General features: G+C 32.8%; 2 protein-coding genes across 3 annotated transcripts; one reads left to right on the top strand and one right to left on the bottom strand.

Annotated features, from left to right (window-relative positions):
* Positions 1-1,811: 1,811 nt before the first annotated feature.
* Positions 1,812-13,383, bottom strand: LOC18044654 (protein MICRORCHIDIA 7). Of its 2 annotated transcripts, XM_006436827.2 has the most exons (20): positions 12,650-13,383; positions 11,694-11,768; positions 11,541-11,575; positions 11,375-11,453; positions 9,289-9,381; positions 9,103-9,187; positions 8,622-8,697; positions 7,809-7,937; positions 6,227-6,325; positions 5,998-6,099; positions 5,409-5,570; positions 5,235-5,330; positions 4,108-4,159; positions 3,910-4,021; positions 3,752-3,825; positions 3,213-3,661; positions 2,948-3,045; positions 2,784-2,847; positions 2,343-2,465; positions 1,812-2,252 (listed from the first exon to the last, which is right to left on the bottom strand). In XM_006436827.2, exons 1-20 carry the CDS (start codon positions 13,038-13,040, stop codon positions 2,166-2,168), a joined length of 2,481 nt encoding a protein of 826 aa, XP_006436890.1. In that variant the 5' UTR covers positions 13,041-13,383; the 3' UTR covers positions 1,812-2,165. The 2 variants fall into 2 exon arrangements, with proteins under 2 accessions (XP_006436890.1, XP_024041280.1); XM_024185512.1 differs by lacking the exon at positions 5,998-6,099 and having other exon boundaries at positions 1,813-2,252.
* Positions 13,384-24,910: 11,527 nt separating this feature from the next.
* LOC18044653 (auxin-responsive protein SAUR41) lies at positions 24,911-25,738 on the top strand. The gene has a single exon (XM_006436826.2). It carries the CDS (start codon positions 25,114-25,116, stop codon positions 25,711-25,713), a length of 600 nt encoding a protein of 199 aa, XP_006436889.1. The 5' UTR covers positions 24,911-25,113; the 3' UTR covers positions 25,714-25,738.
* The last annotated feature ends 989 nt before the right edge of the window (positions 25,739-26,727 follow it).

Here is a 26,727-nt window from a genome sequence, read left to right as displayed (position 1 = left end):
TAAGGCTTATGAAAGTATCAGAAAATAATTGTTGAATAGTCCTCCAACCAAACTGTAAAAGAGCGGATATTGGTTGTTGTGTATTTGTCTTTTTTTTTAATACTGATTAATCATCATATTACTGCATTACACAGATAGTTACAACTGCTATTATAGCAGATATATTACACTGATATTTACAATCAGAAATACATGATTGGGACTTATATTATTACATTGAATTCTGTGAAGTACATGCCCAGACAAATAATCCCTTACAGAAGAGGGATGTCCATACTCCACTCGTATTGCACGAGGGAGAGGAAATTTTTGAATTCTGTCCACTCGTATCCCTTACAGAAGAGGGATGTCCATACTCCAGACAAATACAAATTCTGTGTATTTGTCTTTGTTGTTTCTAAAGGAAACTTGTGTGATCAGTTGCACGGTGACACCTGTTCTAGTCATATAAAATTTCATTAAAACAATTTACAGTACAATTGGCATTTCAATGTACAATACAAATGGCACTATTGAATATGAGCTATAGAACTGCACGATTGGTGCAAATGACGAATCACAAAATTTTGACGACCGATCAATTTTGAAGAATATCCTGAATTACCCAATATACTCCTTGCATCTACGTGCTTGCTTATTAACCAAACGAACGATTTTGAATGCGTCAACTTTTTAAGTAACATACGAGTGCTTTTCACGGGTTAAAAAAATTACAATCATTTTACACTTCATTAACTGTTAATTTTAAATGGTTACAATCTACTTACATTGATGTACACCGTAAAGTAGTGTTTAAAGATTAGGTAAATATTCCTATTAATCATTATATTTTGGTTTAAATATCTATTTAGCGTTTATATTTGAAAAAATATCTCAAAATACTCTAATTCTTAAATATCATGTATTCTTATCTTTATTTTTTCTTTACTTTTACAATAATATCTTTATTATAATATTCTTGACATCAATTAATTTACCTAAAAAAAAGTGAACTATTTATTAGTAAATTAATCAATAAATATCAATTTAAAAGAATCAGTATTTCCCACACCATCACAACTATCTTACTAATTATTATTTATAAATAAATTAATACTAGTAAACTTTTAAGTAATATTACATACCCATACAAAAATCTTACTAATTAGTTATTTATACAAAAATTAATTTACAAAATTAATCCTAAAAAATAATAACAAAAAATATTTTACACTAATTTTTAGTAATTTTTATTTTACTTTTAAGGCAGATTTGATAAGTTTATTTTTTTTTCTTTTCACTAATATCCCTATGAATATTATTGTAAAAGCTAAAAAAATAAATAAGAACATAAGTATAATACAATTAATAGTAAGGATGTCTAAACATTTTTTTTTTAATATAAGGACTAAACGACCACATTAACTCAAAGTATAAAAACTAAACGGTTAGTAAAAATGTCTAAATATTTTTTTTAAAATATAAAGACTAAACAACCACTTTAACTCAAAGTATCTTTATCCTTAAAGGCACACTTAGTAAAATTTTTTCTCATGAAAAATTAAGACGAGACGAGTTCCCTTGTTGTAATATGCCATATGCTAATTTTTAAATTATTGATGAAGAGTTTTAGTAAACAAGATATGTGAGTAAAATTATAGGAATCATTAATAAATTTAGTAAACATCTCGTTAATTAATTGGGGGCAGGTTTAATTGCAGATTCTAAAAATGCCATTTGTATTTTTAGATTATAAAAAACACCCGCGTTTTAATAGTAAGTTTTGTATTATTAGAATAGATGCCACTGCGAAAACTGATCATACAAGTTTCCTTGGCAATAGCAAAGACATATATACAACACATTTACTAGTTTTGGAAGATAATCCTAGCTACTGTAATTAAATGGACAGAATGCAGAATTACAACATTGACACAAAATTTGGCAATGGTGCCAACCAGCTAAAAGTTAATTATTTACCAGCTAAAGCCTCCATCAGTCATTCACATTTTCACATAACCTATTCTAGAATTCTACACCGAGTTAAATGGTAGCATACATACAACAAAAAGACATTTGGTAACCTAGCATGCTTAAGTTACCTTTTATATTAGAGTCATGAGGATCGAAGATAACAACAAAATCACGATGCAGGAACTCACAAGTGGATGAAGATGGCACTGTCCTCAGCGTCCAGCTCTGATACTGGGAGTCTTCATCTTTTCAAGCAACTTAATCTTGTCTAGTAAATCTTGAATGGTATCAGAGGCATCCTACAAGTAATAATAGTATTATTCACACAAGTTTGTCCCATTTAGAGTTTCGGAGAGAATTATAAAGTGCATGAAGGAGAGAGAACTAACCTTTATCTTCTTTCTCAAATTCTCCTCCTCCCTCTCTCGTCGGTCCCTCTCCTCCGCGAATATATCAATTAGACTCTCCTGTTCTTTGTTCAATTCCTCAATTGTTTGTTGCATCACTTTGAGCTGCCAATTGACCAGGCAGAAATTCAAAAAAAAAAAAAAGGAGAAACAACAAATTTATTAGCTTCTTCCATATGAAAAACCGACTACAAGTGCAAAGCAGCTAAATATATTTCTATGTTGATCACTACTTTTGGCCCAAGCAACCCCAACTCAAAATATCACAAAATTAGATAGAAACAGCAACAGCCAAATGCAGATCCTATAGTATGTCCACGATACCAAGGACAAACAAAAAATACCTACACGGTACAAGTCATTGCTGACAAAAGGTCTAAATAGATACAGCATGATAAAATTTGAAAGAGTAATGGCACATACCTGAGCTTCAAGTGATCTACACCTTTCTCGTTCTTCTTGAAGCTCTCCTTCCTTCTTCTCTAACCTAGAAATAGAAAGATAAAAATGCACGTGACATGCAGCCATGAACTACAAGGACAAACATTAGACAAATCTCAAAGTTTCAGAAAGGCAGAATAACCCACCTTTTCTTTAATTCGTGATTCTCTTGCTTCAACTGACCTAGATTAGCACCTAAACTACAGTCTGAAAGGAAATGCTCAGGGTAGTTCACTTCACTTCCCTGTGAGTTAGACAAGAGCGATCAGAAACCTATCTACAGCCATGTTACCCTTCAATTTAGTGACACATTGTCACACTGACAGACAATCCACAGAACAAAAAGCACCCCTACAGACACACGGGCGAAGAGAGGAGAGACACTGAAGAGGAATAAAGTTTGAAGATAACCTTTGACTGTGATGGCATGAATGGTCGAACAGAACTTCCACCAGAAGCACCATCTTGCTGAGATTCACTGTCTACCAAGCATGCAGACGGATGAGTCCTATGCAATCCATCTTTCCCCAAAGATTTTTCAGCAGCTAATATCTTTTGACTACTGCCATTAGCCCCTCTAGCAGTTACCATAACATGCATGTCATCATCACTGGCATCCTCTGCAGAAGGCGACAGTGGCTCAGAAACACTTGCCCCTTCTCTATATTTCACAGGAGTCTTCATCTTATATTTGCCTTTGCTGGACTCATGTCCCTTCCGATCTCCATAATTTGATGCTTCAGGTAATCTTTTAGAGTCTTTTCCTTCCCATCTCTGATTTGAGTGCAACTGATGTTTGTCCGAATGTGATGAATCTGTTATCTTGTGCCTTGAGGGATAACTCTTCTTAGAAGAGATTTCTACAGATCGAGATATGTTAGTATGGCTTAGAAACTGCAAGAACTGATTTTATCAAGTGCAGCAGTAATCTACACTGTATAAAAATATACCTCTGTCATAAGAATCTTTTATATATTTCTTATAACGTCTTGGAGCATATCCAATTTCATGACAGTTATTGTTCCTATATAAAGTAGGAGTAAAACCTCAAAAACAACCCAGGAACTCAGAACAAACAGCTACTACTAAAAACTAAAGCACCACAGACCAGTAGTCCTTTTGCATTTGTATTAAACGTGCCTCAAGTCTTGCAAGAACAGTAGTTCGTTCAAACCCCTGCTTATCATGGGCTGGTTCAACAAAATTAGCTTCCAAGACACCTATTAGCAGTGATGAAATGCATCAGGGGTGAAAATTCAAGTAAGATTATTAAGAGGAACTTGAGACTTTAGTGCAAACATAGTACCTATAACCCCACGACCATCACTTCCCGAAGCATTCCAAAGCCTCCAAAACGGCTGAAACCACATCACAGCTTCCAGTAAGAACAATTGAAAAACATTTTGGAAAACCAAATAGTTTGTCAGGTAAACTACAAAACTTTCCAAATTCTAAGGATGTTTAAATTTATGGCAAACTTTTCTAGGAGTATCAACCGCTGAAGTCCCAAGAGATTATTCAATGTTGCATTCCCCCTGCTAATACAACAAATAGTAACTCCTATATGCAGGCAGCTAATGAGTAATGAGAAAGATGTCATCTAATAGGATGCAAAGAGAAGTCTTCTAAAACATCTGCTTCTAATAAGAAAAAGAAATATTAAAAAGTACAGATTTTCCACTCAGCAGAATTTGAGTTTTTAACCTATCCCTAGTTTGAAAAAAATTGGGATAAAAGATTGGTGTGAAAATGTCAAGGATAGTCTTAGAAAAGAAAAGTATGTGATGTTTTTGAAAGATAAAAATTAAGTAACATCCCAGTATTGAAAGATGAGAGCTTGAGGAAATGCACCCTAACACTACTAGATGAACAGCGCATATTACTTTCTTGGGAAGAGAGTGCATAATTACATTTGAAAACAAGTCAAATACATCAAAATCTTGAAAAATATTGGCCATTCATCTCCACCATCACAATCATTCAAAAGCAACATAAGAACCCGGTTCAAATATATTAGTAAATTTAACTCAAATAAACAACGTAGACAACCTTATAACAGATTATAACCACCACAAAGACTACTAAATCTTTGGAACCAAAAAAAAACAAAAGTACAAATCAGTTTAAGTTATCTAACCAAAAATGATAACAAGTTTGAAAAATTATCTCAATCAAACTCAGTTTGTTTTTATGTCAATAGCCCATCAAATGATAACTCCAAAACACTCAAAGCAGAATCAACAGTGCAGAGAACAACCGGATAATCATAACTTTTATTCATCATACTGTAAACCATGACCCGAACACACACAATCACATGCATGCATAGCAAGGAATTAGTTCTAATTGGAACTCTTCATGGGTAAAAAATGCTACATTACCAAGAAGCTAACAGTTCATTTCATACCAAATAGAAATCAAAGCACAACAAACCTTAATGAGTCGATTCTTGTGATAAACATTGAAACCCTGAACATCAATGTGATGCTTTGCATCCTTCACAAACCCAATAGTGACATCTACAGCCATCTGATGAAAACAGCTGCAGTAGTCAATATCAAATTAACACATCCAATAGCAACACAAAAATCTACACTAAAGCATTACATGTAAATCTGTCGGGATCCCAGAAGCTCCAGGCTGTGGCCGATATGTAACCTTCTTAGACAACATCATATCATTCACTATATTGTGGTGCTCAACATCTTTTCCCCGGATAATGATCCGAAATCCAGGAGGAAGTCTTAGATAAAGAATTGAAGCATAACTCTGAGAATTGACAGAGGAACATGTTATAAGAATACGAATCAAAGAACTGAAATCCCTTTTTTGTTTCATATCATTGATTTCCTTGTTCATATTCATTCTTAATCCAGTGCAGTTCTACTTAATTTTTGAAGCACAGCAGCTTAACTGTTCAGTACACATCCAACATTACTTGAAAGCTGTTATTTATTAACTACCCAACCATTTATATTCCACAAGTAGTAATTTCATTCTACAACAGCTGTCGATTAAAAGCCATAGCACCTTGATTCCAAACATACCCCTAGTCAAATGTAGTGACTAGAATTAAACAAAAATATTAAGGAATTATACAGGAAAACTATCAAACAGTCGTGTTATTTACTTCCGCTTTTAAGTTTAGAAAATTTTATCATATTGATAAAGCAAAAGCATAAACTGGAATGGTCACCCTTAATGAATGTCTATAAGTCAGGAAATGTCTAGAATTGGGATAATGCTGTGCCATTTTTATATTCTGCTCATCTCGATTAACCCCCCTGAGTTGGATATCCTGCCAAATCATACATCATGGAAATTAACTCTCACAAGAAAAGTTCAGAAAATAATTCAAATCTAGCTACCAAAAAAAAAAAAAAAAAAAAGCAATCAAAATTAGACAAAGGAGATAGCCCACTCACATGTTTGTCAGAGTCAAAATCAAGTTCCAAAAGTCCCTGATCATCCTCCCAAAGGTTGTATATAATTATGCGTGTCCCATGATCTTTCATCAGATTAAACTACAAAGTAAAGAAAGAAACAACCAAGTCAGAAATAATCATATTTCGACAACAATAGAGGGCAAGAAAACCCAAAAAAAGAAAAATAAAAACCAGCAATTATGTAACCTAGCTCTAAACCACAATGAAGCAATGGCAAATTGGCAACACTTACAAACCATACCAGAGGCAAAGTGCAAACTTAATGGCAATGTATTAAAAAATGAGACACTTTGCATGTGCGCACATGTGTTATTTAAGCTACATGGTCAAAGTTTAATAATTAACCAGCAATCCAAACACGAGAACATTTTAAGCTTGGCCATACGAGCACAAGGATTGACTCAATTAGAAAGTGCAGGATAAAAAAAGAATTTATACCGACATCTTTCTAGAAGAGTCATATAGACATGTCCTCAGCAGAAACCCCACAAATTAGATTACAGCAGAAATTTAAAGGAATAAACTTGATTTGGAAAATCAAAATGAAACTTCACATTGGACATTACACAAATATAGTTTATGGGAAATTTTGAAAAATAAATAAAACCAATGCATTTCATGATCAGGAGATTGCCAGGGAATCAACAATTACAATCACAGCATCATAATCACAAACCTGTAGTTGGCAAACTAATTGCAGAAAAACTTGCCAAACACATTAGACATCAGAAACCTACTAACCCTCAGAACTAAAAAAATAATATAAGTGAAAACGGATCTCTGTAAAGCTGTTTAATAAACCCAAAATGATAGGTACTATAAATGTGCTAGGCAATTCATATAACCTCATTACTCTGCAGAATTTCCGAGAAAAGTTAGCATGCGAATTTCATTTCCTATTTTTCTTAGCTATTTCTCAATATTGAAGTATTTATGAATCAATCTATAAGAATATTTACAAAAAAATGAACAAGTTGTTCACAAAAACCAAACTGCTCCTATGGTTACAACTACAGAGCTTGAGATCAAGATAAATCATAGAATCAAAAGCGCATGTCCAACTGACGAGGGCATTTGAAGTTTACACATTAAAATATATTCCTAACGTTTTTAAATATATTCTTGTTGTGTTTATTCAAATATACTTCGTGCTGATAAAACTTATATACTATTTCTGGGTCCTTAAATATCATCTTAAACTTTTGGGTCAAGTAATAACTTCACGTAATATTATAGCGGGTTGACCAAGTGCCATTGTGTTTGATTTCCACTATTGTATTGGTTAAATTAAAACTTTGAGTTTTTTATTATATTAAAAAAAGTTGTGTTTGTCATTATGTTTATGGTTGGGTTAGGTTGGGTTGTGTTTGATCCATACATGAGGAGACATGAAAGCTTAAATACTTTCGTTGGCTCTTGCCTATCAACTTAAGCTCAAGTCAAAAGTTAACACATATTCACCAACCAAAAAACAATAGCTTGAAACTGATTAAGAAGAGGAATTAAGAAGACATTTACATATCATAACATGTACTTTGTTCTACACAAAATAGTAAATCACCTGATGAAGCAGGTCTGCTTCACTGGAGAATGGAGACCATTGGACTATCGTTTCCACATTTCTGTTCCAATCATCGAGAGAAGACCGAATTATCTTCTTCCACTCTTGCTGACTCCCTTCATAGTCCAGCTATTCATTTCAATTTATAAAGAAAGAGTCAATAGCACTAAATGTGAACACAGATTCTGTAGGAACTTAAAACTAAATGAACCTCATTCCAAAATCAACCCAATAAAAAGTTTAGTAATAGGGATATGGTATATGAGCAGAAAAATGGTTACTACTCATTATTATGTGCCATGAAATCATGTAAACTATGAATTTTCAGAAAGTATACCATACAACCCAAATAGTGAATTTAACAATCAAGCACCAGCAGACAGTGATGAATAGATCCCAAAATCAGGTGCTTCACGGTTTTTCCTTTTCAAAGGAAAACACCAAAGATGGTTTAATATCACGAACAACAAAAATGTAGACGGTGTGGCATCACAGGCTAACAACCAATGTCAACCATAAACACACATGGTACAACATCCCACATTATCACTGAAAAGTAAAACTCCAATGCCAAAATAAATAAATAAATAAATAGTCACTAGAACACCCAGAAAACAGATAATTTTTTTTTTTCATTAACAGACAAAAGAGATTAATAATGCATATATGTCATATTTGCAAGCATTAAAACCTTGCAGGCATTGATTGTATAAAACTAATTGATTAATCCAAATAGAAAACAAGAACTTGCACATAGATGATGAATATGTGAGACCTACTCCAATACACATTAAAACTTTCAATTGTCATTACCATAGGCACTACAATATCTTCCTTTCCCGCGCTCCTCAAGAACGTGTAAGACAGCAATCCAATACTCCGTGTAGGGCTAAAAGCAACAGCAAAAAGTTCAATTAGTTCAGAACAAACAAAAAAGAAAATGCAAATGGTTTAGCAAATAAAATATGAAACAGTTGAAACTTAGAATAAACAATTAGAACCCAGAGGTTTACTTCGTGAAAGTCTCACAAAATAAAAATTTTCCAGAAATTATAAACCATTTTCTGGTCTCAGTAACATCTTAAAACATAAAACGGTACATAAACAGTAGTTCATTCACACAATACCTTCATCTTCTTTTTCACATGATTGAAGATCTTTCAATGTTTGTCTATTAGAAACACAGTTTCCACTAGCCATGCTGACAATTCACAAAGGTGGGACAGACTTGCCTTTGTATAAGGCACTCAAAGAGCAGCATAGAAGACATAATATAAACAGACCAAAGACAAACCTTTTTCCATCTTTTCCGCAGCAACATGAGAATACAATAACATCTGCCCCAAGTCTCATGGTGCTTGTCTTAAATCCGTTGCCATCTGATTAAAGGATATATATAATTTCTACAACTAAGAAATAAACAGGTTTGAAAAAACAAAAAAAATTAAAATAAAATTCCACCAAAGGAGTAGAAGTTTACATTGTCCAATAGTGTTAGCTGCTTTGCTTTTCGCAGAATAACCAAGGGACATGCAGTGCCGCATTTTATCAGGATTCATGCCACCACCATTATCTGCAAAGCAAATACAATGAAAACTCCAAAGAGATGGCAAATTAGAACACAACTGCAACATCTTTGAGTTGGAAAATAAACCGTCCAAAAATAAAAACATTTCTAGCACCCTTGAAAGCTAGCAATCCATATGACCATACAGTTGACATGAAATGTTAAACTCTAAAATACATATGCAGATAAAGATTAACCATCGCAATCTCAAAATAGTTGACAAGAAATTTTGTGACACAATCAGATTTTAATATTCATATATAACCATGCTCATATACACACACACAAGTACATATGAAAAGACCAAGAAAATTGATAATTTTGAAAAAAATAAAAATAAATAAAAGAAAAAGAGCAATAATAGATCTTATTTGAGTAGCAATATTAGATTCTCTTATTCGTCTTTTACTTTTGCAGCAGTCTCTTAGTTCACAAAGCAGTTCTTTTAGCAATCTGAAATCACCGCAGCCAGTATGCTTTGTATTGTGGAAACAAAACAATATTACCTTCTTATACAAATAACTCAGAAAAGCAGTTTAAAAATCACATGGAACAAAAGGTAATCATGAAAGACACATGGTTGATGTTTGACAAGACAGTCCCTAGAAAGCATCATGCCCGCTACCCTTAGAAAGTTCACATATCACAGAGAATTGGAAAATATAAAGCCTCAGACAAAATAGAGTTTGTTGATGTTTAACAAGGCAATCCCTAGAAAGCATCATGCGCATTACCCTTAAGAAGTTCAAATGTCACAGAGAGAGTTGGAAACTATAAACCTCAGAAGATCTATTTAATGAGACACAGAAGTTGCTAGCTGAAGAACTTAAATGTTTTAAGTGGTAAAACATCAATATGCTTATCACTACACCATATACAAAGACATTGAGGTAGTTGGATATACTCCATCCACCTCCGTCCATCCTCACCTTGTCTTTAATTTCCTTTTCACACCGGTATGTAAGCTTTCTGATAAAAGTTGACCGGTGTTTACTTACAGCCACCAATGAATATCACACAAACCAATCCCTAAGGTTTCAGATGCATTTAGGATCTTGGTGAAGTGGGTTAGAAGTAGAACAGATTACAGTAGTAATAACTTGAAACATTCTTTGATAAGAAGCTGAACCTATTTATTGAAAACGTGGAATAATGAACTGGCTCAGGAATACATAAAGCACCTAAACGAATCGCCCTAAAGGGGCAACCTAAAGCAATAAAAAGCAATCAGAATATCTGTGTATTTTAAAAAATAAAAAATAAAAAACACACTGTCCTGAAAACTGAACTGCCCTCTGCTGATATTGCAGATATCCGGAGTCAGAATAAGGCAAATAAGTGTCATTGAAGTTGCTTCAGTAAGGGATCGAAAGAAACAACATTAGATTTTGGTCAAATTCCATTATTTTGGCCTTCAAATTCAAATTTTTGCCACCTAGTGTACTTTTGTAGGAAACGTGGATTTCAATGCCGTTTGTTTCAATTTGTTTGCTTAGCAAAGTAATTTTTATCTTTGCGAATACCTCAAGACTGTAGGAATTGGTTTGTTTTAGAGTACTTAAACAGTTGTAAACATAAACGCGTTATCATCTTCATCTTAAAAAAATTGTCCAAGTTTTCTCCTTGAAACTTTGTGCTTCTTTTTTTCTCTTGTGTTTCCACTATCATCTACCCATATCAACTAGCTTGAAACCCCTTCCGAATTCAAACAAATAAAAAGAAAGAATTACCTTTGAAATCCTTAGAATCAAAGGCCCATAGAGATGTCAAAAGGTGAATTTGAATTTAATGCAACTAGGCCCTCAATCTTATCTTCGAAAAGATAACTATTCTGTTCTATGCAAATGACCCCAACAAAGAGATAGGGCAGCACAGTTATATAACAATTTGGTGTTCTTTCCCATTTCAAAAGCGCAAAAATGATATTGCAATATGACAGACTACATGGTTATAGTAATAAGCCTGGATTCAAGATTAAAAAGGAGGGAATGCTAAATACCTTCTATCAGCAACATTCTGCTTCCATCCTTCCTATTTATAAGCATATCTATATTACTATATGTAGCTCCATTGCATACCTGCCACCAAAAGCAAGAAAAACTATTGGCACAGGAGAAAGAAAATGCACATCCTCCATCACATGTAAAGTATTTAACACAAAATACCTCATCCAATGAATTGTCCAATAGTTCAGCAAATGCTGCAACGAAACACAAAAAGTCAGTCGAAGAATAAGAAACCGGTAATGACTCCAAGAATAACGTATTGAATAAAAACACATATATAATCAAGATTTGTACACAGATTGATAAACTCACCTCCAAGAGCCCATTTATGACTGGTTGCATTGGAATGCAGAAATTTGGGATGAACCCTGACATGATCCATGCCACCTGCTCATTCAGAAGAGATATGAGATAATGGCCGCAATATGTACCAAAGAAAAACATACGATCTCTAATTTCATGGCCAATCTTCATAGTAGAGAAAGTTGGTAGCAACATGATGAAAATGCCAAAGATGGTAGCAACATGATGCAGGGCGTACAACTTAATTATAAATACGACACTAAAGGAATGAAATTCTTTTAGTTAATTCCTTCGAGCAAGCATTGTTGCTAATGTGTCCAAAATAGAAGTTTGGGGATGCATTAGTTGGAACAACCGTTCTTCTAGCAGCATTGTAAGTAATCCCTACACGTTTCATGTTTTGGCATAATTGGAGGAGAAAAACAAATCCTCCTTGTATTACTACTATTGTTTATTTAGTGAAGAAGCATGTGCTGTTGCCTCATGGATATATTTTTATTCCCAAACCACGTAAATCCTAGTTTCCTCATCTTGTATCCCTTGGTAAGTTTTTGTTGAACAACAAAATGACCATAATCTAACACTTGATAAAAGTTTCATGCTTAAATTTTTTTTTTCACTTTACTTTTCATTTCCGCACTTTTCTATTACCAAGAAAAAACAGAACACTTAACAGATAGTTAATTCACCGATTTGTTGTGTCACATATGCCCACCTACCAACACAACATGATTCACACTATTACTACTCAACTCATCAAGCACATTTTGAGCATCAAATCATGTTATCTTGTCTTATCGGTTCAAGCACAAACTGAACTTGTTTTACTACAATTTCTAGCTCTTGGTCAAACCGACTGCTGTACTTCGCTAACATTTACCAAGTTTAATAGCTTAACATAAACAATTAGCAAGCAATAAACATTACGCTAAACATAGGAAGAGAAACATTGATGATGAAATTACCAGTGGAGAACTCCCAACCACCAGACGGAGCTCCTTCATAATCCCCAGCCTTCCAAAACTGCTTACAACTCTGCAATCCCACGCTCACCGCCTTATCGTTCCCCGCCGCCCCTGGAAGACGTTCAGGCGCCGGAAGTGGCTCCAGAAACCCTACTGGCAACACCACTTCCAAATCTTGCGGCATCTTTCTTCTCTTATTCGGCCGACCACTCTTATCCCCCGCTCCCTCAGCATCCTCGTTGACATCGTCCGAGTCGGAGCCCGAGTTCGACTCACTACTGCTACTAAGTTCGATAAACGGAACAAGTTTGTTCGAAACGCTGTCGTTTTGCTTTGGCTCCGCTGTGGTTAAACAAGTTTCTAGAATTTCGCGCTTCACATTCACATTCATGATTTTTAATTTTCAAAGAAGAAAGTAGAAAATAGAAAGTCGGAGAGAGATTCAATTTTTTACGAAAGGGAGGAGAGTTTGATTTTCAATCAATTTATAAAAAGGAGAGAGAGCTCTTTTGCTTCTAGTTGTATGGACAAATGTGCAAGTGTCATGCGTGGTTACTGGTTTTGTAGTTTCGGTGCGCACCAAATTTTCGTAATATTACTGCTCAGAGTGTTTTGGTTAAGAGTGTAGGTAGCGCGGTGAGAGCGGAAGCCGAAGCACAAGCGGCGCGTCGTGAAAACTGCTATCAAATCAAAGCGGAAGCAGGGAGGGGCGAGAGAGAGAAAGAGAAAGAGAAAGAGAGACGATGGTGTATAGAATTTATTGATTTAATAGTTGTATTTATTTCGCTTTCAGGGGCGCGTGGCTTTTTAACTTGGTGAAAACTGAAAAGGTACCAACAACTGTATTTGCACTTGTAACGACAACAATCACTGCGTTTTTTTTTTGTCAAAAGACATATATAGCCACTCTAAAGGACAAATTATTCCTTCAGAAAGGCATTTTTCAATCTTCACACCAACTTTTCATGAAATCATTATTGGCTGAGGGTGTAAAGGTCAAAGCATGTGCCCTCACGTTGTCACGTATTAGGATTTGCACGGCATGAATCTTGTTCCTAAATGGTAATTACCAATCCGTCAAACGAGCGATCTTAAAGGGAAGAAAACAAAATAGCTTGCGATTTCTAACTTAATTAAAATTCTATAAAGAGTCTGAAACTGCATTATTTAATTATTATTCTATTTACGTTACCTTCTATTTTGGGAAATATAACTGTGTTAATCAAACTGCATCACTGGTAATTAAGTTCATCATTACCAATAATTGAGTTTGAAACATGGTTCATTTATTTTTTTTCAAAAGGTAGCTATGGGTGGACGTTAGGTAAAGTTCAGATATGAATTTTTTAGTTCCATACCTACCACAACCTTTGAGTACATATGCTCGCAAAAGAAAATTATTTAAAAACTGCCAATCCTAGAGGGCAATGTAATTTAAATACATTAAATTTTATTTTAAATAATAATATTAATAATAGTATTAGAATCATTTTAGTAGAAGTACATGATAATTTTGTTGAGATCAAGCAATGTTTTCTAGAGAGGGGAAAGGTGCTCTTAGAAGAAGTGTGTAACAATTCTGTTCACAAATATCTACTTGAAGCACATATTAATTTTTCCACTTTGCTTATGGAATACAGTTAGGGATATCAATAGGAAGAAGACCAACATTCCTGTACCCATTCTCGATATTTTGCATTTATTTATGTTCTCTCCCATCATTGTCAAAATCACTTGGGAGGGGATGAACCCCGAATAATAATAAGAGATCCCTCGAATAATAATAAGGGATCTCTGATTCTTGAATAACTAATAAGTTTTTTGTTTTCGAACTTAATTATTCATATTAAAATTAAGTTTGAGAATATATATTTCATTAACATTAATCCATTATAAAAGTCACTTTACAAGATACAAGTCATCAGAATATTTATCTTCATCAATATTCATAGTTTTATAACAAAAAGAAAAATGTATTACTTTTGTATCAACAATGAAATAATGGTGCGTTTACTAATTAGTAATCGAAATGAGTTGGAATCGGAATGGCGAATAGGAATCAGAACAAATTGTTTACTTTAGATATGGAAATTAGAATCAGAACAGGTTGTTACAAGTTACTAAACTCAGTTAGTTGATTATTGTCATTATTTATCAATATTATAATTATTATGATGAATAATTTATTGATGATGATGATGATGATAATTGTCACTATTAATATTAATTATAATTAATACTTATTATTATTGCTAGTAATAATAGTAGTAGTAGTAGTTAGAGCTGGCAAAACGGATCATCGGATCGTGTTCGTGTCGTGTCAAATTTAGGTCGACCTAAACCCGACCCATTTAATAATCGTGTCAAAATATTGAGACACAAACCCGACACGGAAAAATAATCGGGTTACCCAATAACCCGTTTAATATATATATATTGAACAAAAGTTACATCAAATATTTACACACTATCATACATACGTATGTACATAACTACATACATACATACATACATACATAATTTATCGATATTATAAAATATACATATCTACCAATATATTACACATTTACACTATTGAAGTTTTAATATTATATATATATATAATATTATATATCAATATTATAAAATATACATGTCTATCAATTTTTACACATTTACACTATTGAAGCTCTAAATGCATGTAAAATTTTATAAATAAAACACTGTGTTTATATTCACCCTTTTAAAGAAAAAAAATCATCTCTAATATTTGAGTTTTAATTATAAGAATATGTAAATTATTTTTAAATAGAAAATATAATCGGGTCATTGATCGGGTAAATGGGTCAAGAATTTTAACCCAAACCCGACATGGAAAAAAATCGTGTTGACCCGGACCCGACCCATTTAATAATCGTGTTAAATTTGACTACCTATACCCATTTATTTATGTCGTGTTCGTGTCGGGTAATCGGGTCGTGTCAAATTTTGCCAGCTCTAGTAGTAGTAGTAATAATAATAATAATAATATTTATTATTATTATTATTATTATTATTAAATAAGGAGGGATAAAATGATAATTTTAATAATTAAGTGGAGGTAATATGGTCACCTTAGGGAATGAGATTTCAATTCCCATCTCCCCATAGGAATAGAAACTGTAGTAATCATTCCTAATTTTAGGTGAGGGCAGCCACTTTGATTCTCATTCCACTTCTCGTTTAAGTAAGTAAGAACATCATTTATTCTCATTTCTTGATTCGAATTCCCATTCTCAATAAGTAAACACATTATAAATAAAATGGACATAGACAATTAAATTAATGAGATAAGGAGCAATGATAAGATGAGGACGAGATTGGTACTAATTGCAGCATGAATAATTTGGAAAGGATAAGTGAGATGGTGAGAGAGTGGGTTAGGATTTGATTTGTGGATTGTAGGCTTGTGAGGTTATGGGCTTTGGATTGTAGTAAAGTCTAAATTATATTAAAGTCTTTATATTAATTAATATTTTGTATTATTTGTATAAAATATTTTGATATTTGTTATTGAAACCAATATTTAATATTTTAACATTTAAATTTTATTATGTGTTCACTTATAGTTCTAGAAAAATAAAATGGGGAAATGGGAGGGGACCGGGATTTCACCTCATTCTAGTCCCTTCTGTGAATAAGAAATTGGATAAAAAAATCGTCTTCTTCTCTTTCTTGAATAAGAAATTAGGTATAAAATATTCTCTATATTCTCCCTAAATAAGAGTAATGAGAACTATCAAGGAAATACTAATAAAACTTCAACTGATCCTTTGCACATTCATAGAGGCCCAATTACAAGAGATAGAGCCAAAAAGATGCAAGTTGCTTTAAATAGATTAATTGAAAATTTGTGGACTAAAAATGCAATTGAAGATGCAAGATATGATGAATTAAGCTTGGAGAAAAGATAAGGCATTGTGGGAATTATTCAAGTTATTGGGCAGCCAAATATACAATTTAGGTCAAATGCAAAAATGGTAAATTCAGAATAAAATTAGTATTGATTGAGTTGGAACTAATGTGCAGGCTATATGTCGTTGGAAAGATATTAAGTTAACTTTCCAATGCAATTTACAAAACTGAATTTGGAGTTCTGTAAAAGGTGTTATGACTAATTTATTACAGTTTGTTCAGGCTAGGGTTGGCAATGGGACGGGATGGGACGAGATTTACCAATCCCAATCCCGTCTCGTATATGCAAGTGGGATGAAAAAATATCCTAATCCCGTCCTTATATTTTTTTTGGGACAAAAATATGTCTCAATCACTTCCCAAAAGAGATGGGATCCTGCAGGATCCTATCCCAATTTGAAAAATTTACATTCTTAATCAACAATGAGACGGAATGGGATGAAATTTGACAATCCCACTCCCGTCCCGTGTATGTAATTGGGATAAAAAAAATGTCTCACTCCCGTCCCTAAATTTTTTTATGGGACAAAAATATGTCACAATCCCTTCCCAAATGGGATGAGATCCCGCAGGATCCCATCCCATCGGGAAAAATTGCCATCCCTAGTTCAGGCTTAGGAATTCCAACCACTCTTTTGTTTATTTAACTTCATTTATTTGTTGTATTTCAAGTTTGTTAATGTACTAGGTAAGTCTACCTTAAATGATGGTGGACTAACATTAAATTTGTCAATGACTAGCGTTAATAATGGTGGGTTGACAAAGACTTTTGAAGCATCCTTTGACAAAGCTATGCTTGGAAGGTTGTTTCAATGTTTCAATGTGTATGTTTAGGATCTTGGATTTTTATTAGCCTATTTAAACTCAAAAACATTGCTATGTAAGATAATAATTGAAGGAGATTAATGTTATTTGAATTTGAAAGATCATTCTTTCTTTGGTTTTTTTTAGAACTAGTGAATTTATAAGAATTTGCATTCTTGCGGCGCTCAAACTAAACTTATCACTCACATTCTCATCTTCATCTTGAGTTGACGTAAATATCATTCTTTATGCCTATGGTTCATGTTTTCTTAAGCATTAGGTCAATGTTTTGTTTGTCTTAAATCTAATTAGAACTTTCTTAGGCAATTAAAACTTAAAATTAAGTGTGGGTTTCAAAGTTTCACTGTAGGGTTCGCATAAGGGAAAGATCCCCCATGGCCTCCGTTCCCATGGAGATTTCTGTCATTCTTAGATAGAGATAGAGAAAGAGAAAATAAATGGAAGATTTAACATAGTAGTTTTGATTGGAAAATCAATTTGATCTATTTTGCACTCTTCGCTCAACAACAAAATAGATTAGATTATATAGGATCAAACCTATGAATTTAAGGAATGATAAAAGGGAATGGTCAGGTTCTGTCAACATGCAAAGAGTAATATAAAGTAAGGGTGAATTTTCAGTTGGTTTTGATAATTGCTATAAAAAAATTTCAAAAAAAAAATCAGTGGACTCATTCTTGGGTAGAGTTTCTGCCCTTCTTAGTAAAGGCCCATCCTAACTTACATTAGCTTGAAACACAACTTGTTCTCTCATGTGCATGCTCTTGTTAAAGCAAACATGTGATTGCTTGAAATTCTTATACAAAAACGTATCCAAAATGAAAAACAAATGACAAAAAATCATCAATGATGTTAACTGTGAAATACCAAGTGGCAGACCCTGAAAATAAATTCAAAAGGGACTTAATATAAATTGATAAAAAAAATTCGACAAGTAAAATATTCATTTTCATTGATACAATCATTTTTAAAGCTTCTTCAACTATTCTCAATGTGTTTTCATGTTTTGAAAATGTCGAATAATAGTTTCACTGTCAATATAAGCAAATACTCTTTTTCTATGTACACAATTAAATTATTTGATTACCCATCCAGTTTCGAAGTCAATTCTTCACAAAATTCATGGCTGAAAATACTCTCACTACAGTGGCAGTGGATAAAATTAAAGCCAACCAATTGGTAAACTAACGGAGACACCTTGTTCTTTTTAGTCATTGTCCTTGCAAGTTCACCAATCCCTTTCAATCCTGAAAATTCTGTACTAGATCGCAAATCCGTAATGTAAATATCAAGTTGCATCTCAAGTGCTATAAGATCTATTGTAGAAAAATCTTTAAAATAAAATCCAGCTAGTCACAATAATTTTTCCTTGTCAAAAGCTGCAAACAAATTATTTGGACATAGACAAGCCAAATAAATAAGCAACTCAATATTTGACTCATTGAAACAATTATTTAGCTTTTAAAGTAGCATGTCTAAAACAACATAAAATAACTCAACTCAATGCCGGTGTAAATTTGTGATCTCTCGAGCTTTACGGCGCGAGTGCCTTGGAATTAAAAACAAATCATCCATGTTTGAAACACCAATATCATGCTTGCTGCAGAAAGTAGAAACTTGACCAAATAAAAAATCCCACCCACTGTCTCTCAATTTCTGAAGGTTATACTTGTAAACTTCAACCAATTTTACAGCATTCAAAATATCCTATCTTTCTTTTGTAGTGCTTGTGACAATTCATTTGCATAGCCACGAATATTTTTCATCAAGAATAAACAAAATATGAAATCAAATGATTGCATCAACTTCAATAGTGTTTTAGCTTGAAATCTTTGTTTATAATTTCCTTCAACTTCAATTATCTCAAGCACATCAACCATAAATGGAAACATAGAAATTATGCTTATTAACGTACCATAATGAGAAGATAAGCGTGTATCAACATAACACTTTAAAGTAATATCCTGATTTAGACCTTGTCCACTTGAAAGGTCATATTTACCCAATGCTTCAATAACTGCAAGAGCATGTTTCTCATGTAGAATGTCATGACATTTAACTGACACTCCAACAACATTAATTGGCATTAAAACTAAACTGAATAAATAATTAACTTCTTCATGCTTTTTTGCCACAAAAATAAAAGTCAACTAAAGTTGATGAGCAAAACAGTCAATATAATAAGCAGATTCATTCTCCTCTAAACTGGGTGTCTTCAAACCATTGAACTCATCCTGCATATTATTTGTCCCATCGTAACCTTACCCACATAACATTGACAAACTCAATCCAAGCCTTGAAAATATATTATCAAGAGACTCTTTAAGTGAGACAACTGTAGTGTTAGAAACATGTTCAATGCCAACAAACACATTCAACCACATATCCATTCTTATCCACATAACATAATACAACAACCATTTGCTCTTTTGTAAATATATCACGAGACTCATCAATTATAACAGAAAATAATGCACCATCCATTTCTCTAATAATAGCATTAGTAGTTTCAGTTGCAACACAACTTACAATGTCTTTTTGGATCTTTAGGGGTGTCATTTGTAAATTTAGAGGGGTGTTTCTGAAAGTAACAACATTAACATCTTCATTATGATCAGCAAGGAATCATAGAAACTCAAGAAAATTCCCTCTGTTGCTTGAACTATCAAACTCATCATGCCCACGAAATGCTAGCCCTTGATTTTAAAAGAAATCGAATACAATCAACAACAATATTCAAGCGAGTTTCATATTCACTTTGAGTTTTCTCAGACTGTCTGTCAAAAAATGTTGCAATATGTTGTTTCTAATTCATCAACCTTTCATATTTTTGCCTAGCTCGGTTATGGGCACTATTGACACATCCTTCATGAATCTTTAATTTTTCTTTCTTTTTCTAATTTTTAAATCCTTTCCCAGTAAAAGTAGCATCGCCCGCTTGATCACCATTATCTTCTTTGAAAAGATAACAAAAAAGGCAATATGCATACTCTTTTTTTATACTATATTTCAGCCAAAAACTAAATTCTTTGAACTAATTCGAAACAAATCATTGTTGTTGATTTCCAAATTTCTCAAATTTAAAATTATGCCTCTTAGGTTGAAAAGGACCCCTTTATAAGTATGTTGTTTGAACTTGATCTTGAATGTTACAATTATAATTATTAATACAAGGTCGTAAGCCAAGGTCAGCAGGCAAATTTTGTAAATTGACTTCATATGAACCATTACTAGTTCCCTCAAGAGGAGATGAGAGTCGTGGTTTCTTTTTAAAATTTTTTTCCACATCTATTTCAAATCAAATTAAATTGTCTAAATCCTAACAAAATAACTACAACAACTCAACAAGAATAAATAATTTAATACAAATTCGATATTACAAAAACATTATTTTTCAATACACTTAAAGGGGCTCACAGGAATGATAGAATATTAGACAACATGATTGCAAATTTTATCTTTTCAATTGTTTATTTATTTTCATTAAAAAAGTGATTGCTTTTATATATTAAATAATAAGCCACTTTTACATTTCACAAGCACCCACCGTCCCACAACTTTCTATTTGAATTTTTAATGTTAAAGAATTGCTCACTTTTAACAAATGAACATTTACTTTTGGAATTTTGTATATAGCTAATTAGCTATCAGAATAAGATTTGATGAATAGAGTTATACAGATGCAGAACATTAACTCTCCATTCGGCCAAAATCATCAGTTCAAACTTCAAAACAGCATTCAAGCACAATACATGTTTCAATCTATGGCTGGTTTAGCAAGTGGCTGGTCTAGCAAGGGATGAAACTCATGAAAGGCTCAACAATAGCGGCGGCGGACAACAACGAGTTGGTGGCAGATTGGCAGTAGGAATGGAAACGTTCGGCAGTGGCGGTGGTCAAGTCTAATTGTGATTTGGTGATTCATAGTTTCATGATATTTGGATTTTTTTATTCCTTTAATTTTTTATTATTAATATAAAACGGTGAATTTTGTAAGTTAATTTTAAATTAGAATTTGATTAAATTCAAAAGTTTTAATATAAATGGATTTACTTTAAAAGCCCAAAATACTTAATATTTTAGTATTTGACTTAACAATTAGCAGAGGTTTTACGGGTTTAATTTAAGAAATTTTAAGGCCAGTCTCTTATGGGCCTCAATTAGTGTATAGTGGAGACGGAGAATTTCGATTTAGTGTACTATGGAGAATTTAGATTTAATGCACTGCTAATTTGATTTTCACTACTTGTATGGTAGAATAGAGTAATCAGTAATTTTGTATTTATCATCCAATAAATGAGTGACGTATAGTATTAGACTTAAATATTAGGATCTTTAGTATTAATCAGTGGTAGGATATATAATTTCCAAACCTAAAAGATTGGCTTTTAATCTCATTACCACAGTTGCCCAAACATACATTACATTATAGGAGAGAATAGAGCTTTTATAGGTGGAGTGACCCATCTTGTATATATAAGATCATGTATCACACTTTTTTAGGGAATATGGAACAACTCAACTACTTAACAATCCCCCCCCCCCCATTAAACCACCCTCCCTTGATGGAGAGGTACAATATGCCCTAACCTATTCATTTGACACTGAGTCCACCAATTTCTCGATTCCTAAGACCTGGTTAAGTGATATCACTTGAAATCTTATTGAGAACATGCTTAATATAGTAATATACCTTGGTGTTCAATTTAGAAAATCAGTTTTAAGTGAAGTGACCCATCCTACACTTAAGCTCATATGTCACTTATTTTTCAGCTAATGTGGAATAACTCAACTAAAAGAAATGAATCCTTTAGTCATATGAAATTTACTTATTTTAAGAATATAAAATAAGTAAATTTTATAATACTAATAATAATATAATTTATTATTAGCGGATAATTTATAAAATATTAATATTAATATTTATTAATATATAATACTTTAATTGTATTAATTTTTTTGTTTTGGTTTTTATAACCGTCAATTAGCGGATCTCCAATAATAAGAATCTCTTTCTAATCTTTTGGTTAATGGAGTTACATTTATGTGGTGCGAAAAATAATTAAAATATATATATATATATATGAAAGATTATGTTAAAAAAGAGTTGAGGCTACGGTCCAGAAAGGATTTGTCAATGAATGGTTTATGCAAAACTAAATTTAAGTGGTACAATAATTATGGGTCAACTCATTCACTTAAAGCACAAAAGAAAGTATTGGTTTGACAAATGGATTTAGAATATGGAAACATGGGTTGTATTTGGTCTCATTTGTCGGCCTAGTGGCTGGTCCACACCTTCACCTTATAGAACTTGCAAATTTCTGAGGGCCACTCCCCACTTTGTTATTATGATCAAGAGTTTAAATTTTGAGTGTCACTGAAGTTCAATTTATTTATTTTTTTAATTTTAAGAGTAGCCTCGAGTCTCCATAATTAAAAATGGATCCCTGCAAAATTTTGATGCAACTATGAGTACACTTGTAATTTAATACTAAAAAGTGAAAAAAAAAATGATAACAACAAGATAATATATGAAAAAAATGACTTCAAACATTTGAAAAATATCTTAAATTAAATTTAAGAAAAAAAAATTCTAAAATGCCTACCACATCTTGTAATTTTATAAGGTGGGTCACTATTTAAGTATCATCATATAGTCAGAAAATTAATAAAATCTAATCATCTGACAGGATAACGAAGTTATAGCACACAAAATGATGTGGTCTTGTACATGTCATTCATGTCATGATTTATTGATAATATTGGTTTCACAATATTTATGATACAAATTTTATGTCTAATTTTGTACGGGTAGTTATTGTCAAATAATTTATGATTACAATACTTATTTCTTTTCGATTCCTATTTCTTAATGCTAATAAAGTTTTTCAATTCTCTACTCAACAATTCGTATGTGAGAGGCCAAGATTCATGCATTTGTTAATTGTTGAATTTGTATATTTGTTCAATTCACTTTCTTATATAAAAAAGATTTATATATATACTTGTTTATTTATTTTTCAAAGGAGTTGAAACTGTCAGTTGTCTTCATGTGATTTGTGTCTATTGCTATTTATGGAGATCATGCCTATTAATTAATTTCTCCAGGTTAAAAATTTTAACAACGCTTGTTCTTCTTTAACCCCATCGCATTAAAGAGTATGAGAAAATGAATAATTAAAACTTTAACTACTGTAGTTAATTTAAAAGTTTTAACTAATTACAAGCATAAATAGATTGAGAAATTCATGCGAGACAAATGATAACGGCAAGAAAAACATCTTGTCGATTTATATATGTCAAGACTGCATACATAAGCTGTTTATGCATGTGGTAGTGAGTTTGATTCAAATACCACAAATTTCGTCATCATGTTGAATTCATGAAACCTTATCCAATTTTCATGCATGCTTCCAATTAAAATCTAATAAATTGATCACAAATATACAAAATTATATTGTATAATGTCAACTATATACTTATAACACGCCACCAGCATTTTCAGTAGCCATCTCCCTTTACTAGTATTCCATTCTTTTAATAGAATTTCCTTAGAAGCTACTACTTGGTGAAGGCTTCTTTTGTAGTAGAAAACAAAATAGAATTCGAAACCCTATTCGATTGGCTGTGCTATGCAAAATTTAAATCCTATTTACAAAGCATTCTATTATTGTTATTTTTTTTAAATTTGAAATGCAAACCATTTTATTATTGTAGAACTTCATACATTTGTTCATACACAAGCTCAACCTAAAATGTGAGACGGGCGCACCATCTCAGCATATTGAGGTAGTGGATTATGAATTAACATTATCAGCATAGTGTATCTAACCAGTCAGGATCTGTTATTTGGAAAGTTTAATTGCTTGTAAGACTCACGATTTTTTATTTTAAATATTATGAATTAACATTATATTAAATTTATGGGTCCACTACAAGACACATAAGACTTGCCAATTAATAGATGTTAATTGGTCGAGTACACTACCTCAATAAATACGCTTGCTTCACAAAAATTTTCTCCAACCACAACGTATAAAATGATAAACCATCGTATAAAATTAAAATAACTAAAGTTTCAGAATAAAAAAAAGGTAAAAAATTCAGGATAAACTTGTTGCCATTATTGGAATGCACACAAATATTCATTTTCCAGGAAGTTACTAAACCTACTCCGACTCTAAAACGTGGCATGGTAATACGAATAAAGCTGTAGATTTTTTTAAAAAAACCTATATATCTTTACATTAGAGTTTCGGTTGGGTCTGTTGCGGTCCAAATCCAATGCTTAGGTTCCCACATTTTTCTCTCTTTAATGTGTCTAGTTATGTTCAGTGTATATAATATTATTAATTTATTATTATCAATCCACTAGCCACTAGGCAGCGTTGAAGACGCAAAGAAGTGGGGCTTATCTGTCGCCAAATGACTTTGTCTTAGCTGAAGAAAAGTTTTGTTATATTCAAAATCAAGCAGCTAGCTAGCGTTTGTGCGTTGACAAGTGCACTTTATTCTAATTTTAAGGATAGCATCTATATATGGGTGCGGGGCTAGCTAACTAGCTATATATTATATATAACAGTGCCGCCTTTCCTATGAAAGAATTGCCCAGTTACAAACGCTAGCTAGCTTTTCTTAAAAAACCGCATCTCTTGTGTTATAGGATCACATGTCTCCTTCTTGAGCCAACAGTTGAAGCTAGCATGGATATTGTAAAGCAGAAATGGAAAAAGAATCTGATTTTGAAGACATGGGAACGCTGCAAATCACTGGGTTCTAGTTCTAGTTCTGGTTCTGGTTCTGGTTCTGGCAGCAGCAGCAACAACAAGAAGCCTTCATGTGTGATGATGATGATAAAGAGCAAGTCATGGTCATCCTCACCTGAGAGAAATAATAATTATAATAATAAGGGATGCCAAGTTGCTCCAGAGGGTTGTTTCTCAGTCTACGTTGGACCTCAAAGGCAAAGATTTGTCATCAAGACAGAATTTGCAAACCATCCACTGTTCAAGATTCTGCTTGAAGATGCTGAATCAGAATATGGGTATGAGAATCAAGGTCCAATTATGCTTCCTTGTGACGTTGATTTGTTCTTCAAAGTGTTGGCTGAGTTGGAAAGCACTGGAGATGAAGATGATGATCATGACATTGCTAATAAGGGTTGTTGTAGTCCACTGGTTCTATGCAGTAGTCCAGCTCGTAGGCCAAATCACAGAATTAGCAGCAAAGATTATGATGCTGGTGCTGGAGGTGCTTACAGGCTTCTCAGTCCTTCGCGATTGCTGAAGATGAATGGCTTTTAAGCTTTAACTGTATAAATGTTTTTGTATGGGGATGCACAGTTTTAGTTGTGATTCTATTGTTCTAAATCTTTTCTTGTATAAAGTTTGCCATACAATCAAACATTAGAAAGATTGAAGAGAAAAAAAAAATGCAAAATTATTTATTTCTGTCATTCTCTGATTTTGAGTGTACGTGTTAACTATTAGGAGTTATAATTTAATTATTTGACCAATGAGATTGTATCAGGGAAATTAAAAGGAGAGAATGGTTTACCTTGATTTTAAAAAATTTAACATGGGTCGTGTATTCGTATTTCTGATATGAAGTTGAATTTATTGGATTAAATTAAGCTTGACTCCAAACGCATAAAACAACTAACGTGTCTTTGAAATATTTTTGTCATATGAGAAAGGAAAATACAAAAAGAAGTTGATGAAACCTAAAACCCTTGTCCTTTTGCTATTAAGTGCCCGAGGTTTCGTGTTCTTGTAAAAACGACAACAAGATGAATTTGGGAATTATTCCATTATCATGAAGCATGTGTGGATCAAAGCATGAACTTAACGTCTTGCATAAACAGATCTCTTGATATGATACTTTCATTATTATCATTATAATTAACCTTGTAGTTGTAATTATCCTTTCTAATTATCTTGTAGCTAGTGTTCACCTCGTCAAACTGAGGTTTCGAAAATATCCCTTTCAAGCTTTATTGTTTTAAGGTGTCAGAGCACTAGAAGTCTAATGATGACTCTAGTGTTTAACGCTTATTAGTCTCTTTTTCTTACTGCCGATGGCTTCTTATTCAACTTCCCTTGATGGCCCAAGCATTTTTTTCTGCTGTTTTTCTCAAGGAAAAAGATGGAGAAATAACTGATAAGATTAATCCTGCATATGAGGAATGGATTCAAAATAAATCAACTTGTTCTTTCTTGGATTAATGGCTCTCTTTCCCAATCCTTGCATAGTACCATTGCACCTTATACCTCTGCTCGTGTTGTCTAGTCTTCTTTAGAACAACGGTTTGCTTCCCA

This window comes from Citrus clementina, unplaced genomic scaffold (genome assembly GCF_000493195.1).
Source record: "Citrus clementina cultivar Clemenules unplaced genomic scaffold, Citrus_clementina_v1.0 scaffold_4, whole genome shotgun sequence".
Lineage (NCBI taxonomy): Eukaryota > Viridiplantae > Streptophyta > Magnoliopsida > Sapindales > Rutaceae > Citrus > Citrus x clementina.
Note: the sequence above shows the minus strand (reverse complement) of the source record. Positions and strands in the feature narration are given on the sequence as shown.

Excerpts from the sequence above, each read along its gene's own strand:
- LOC18044653 (XM_006436826.2), top strand. The coding sequence starts at position 25,114 with ATGGATATTGTAAAGCAGAAATGGAAAAAGAATCTGATTTTGAAGACA.
- LOC18044654 (XM_006436827.2), bottom strand. The coding sequence starts at position 13,040 with ATGAATGTGAATGTGAAGCGCGAAATTCTAGAAACTTGTTTAACCACA. Across the intron at positions 9,382-11,374 it reads CAGAATGTTGCTGATAGAAG|ATAATGGTGGTGGCATGAAT; the intron begins GTATTTAGCATT and ends TTTGCTTTGCAG. Across the intron at positions 5,571-5,997 it reads CTTATAGACATTCATTAAGG|AGTTATGCTTCAATTCTTTA; the intron begins GTGACCATTCCA and ends GTCAATTCTCAG.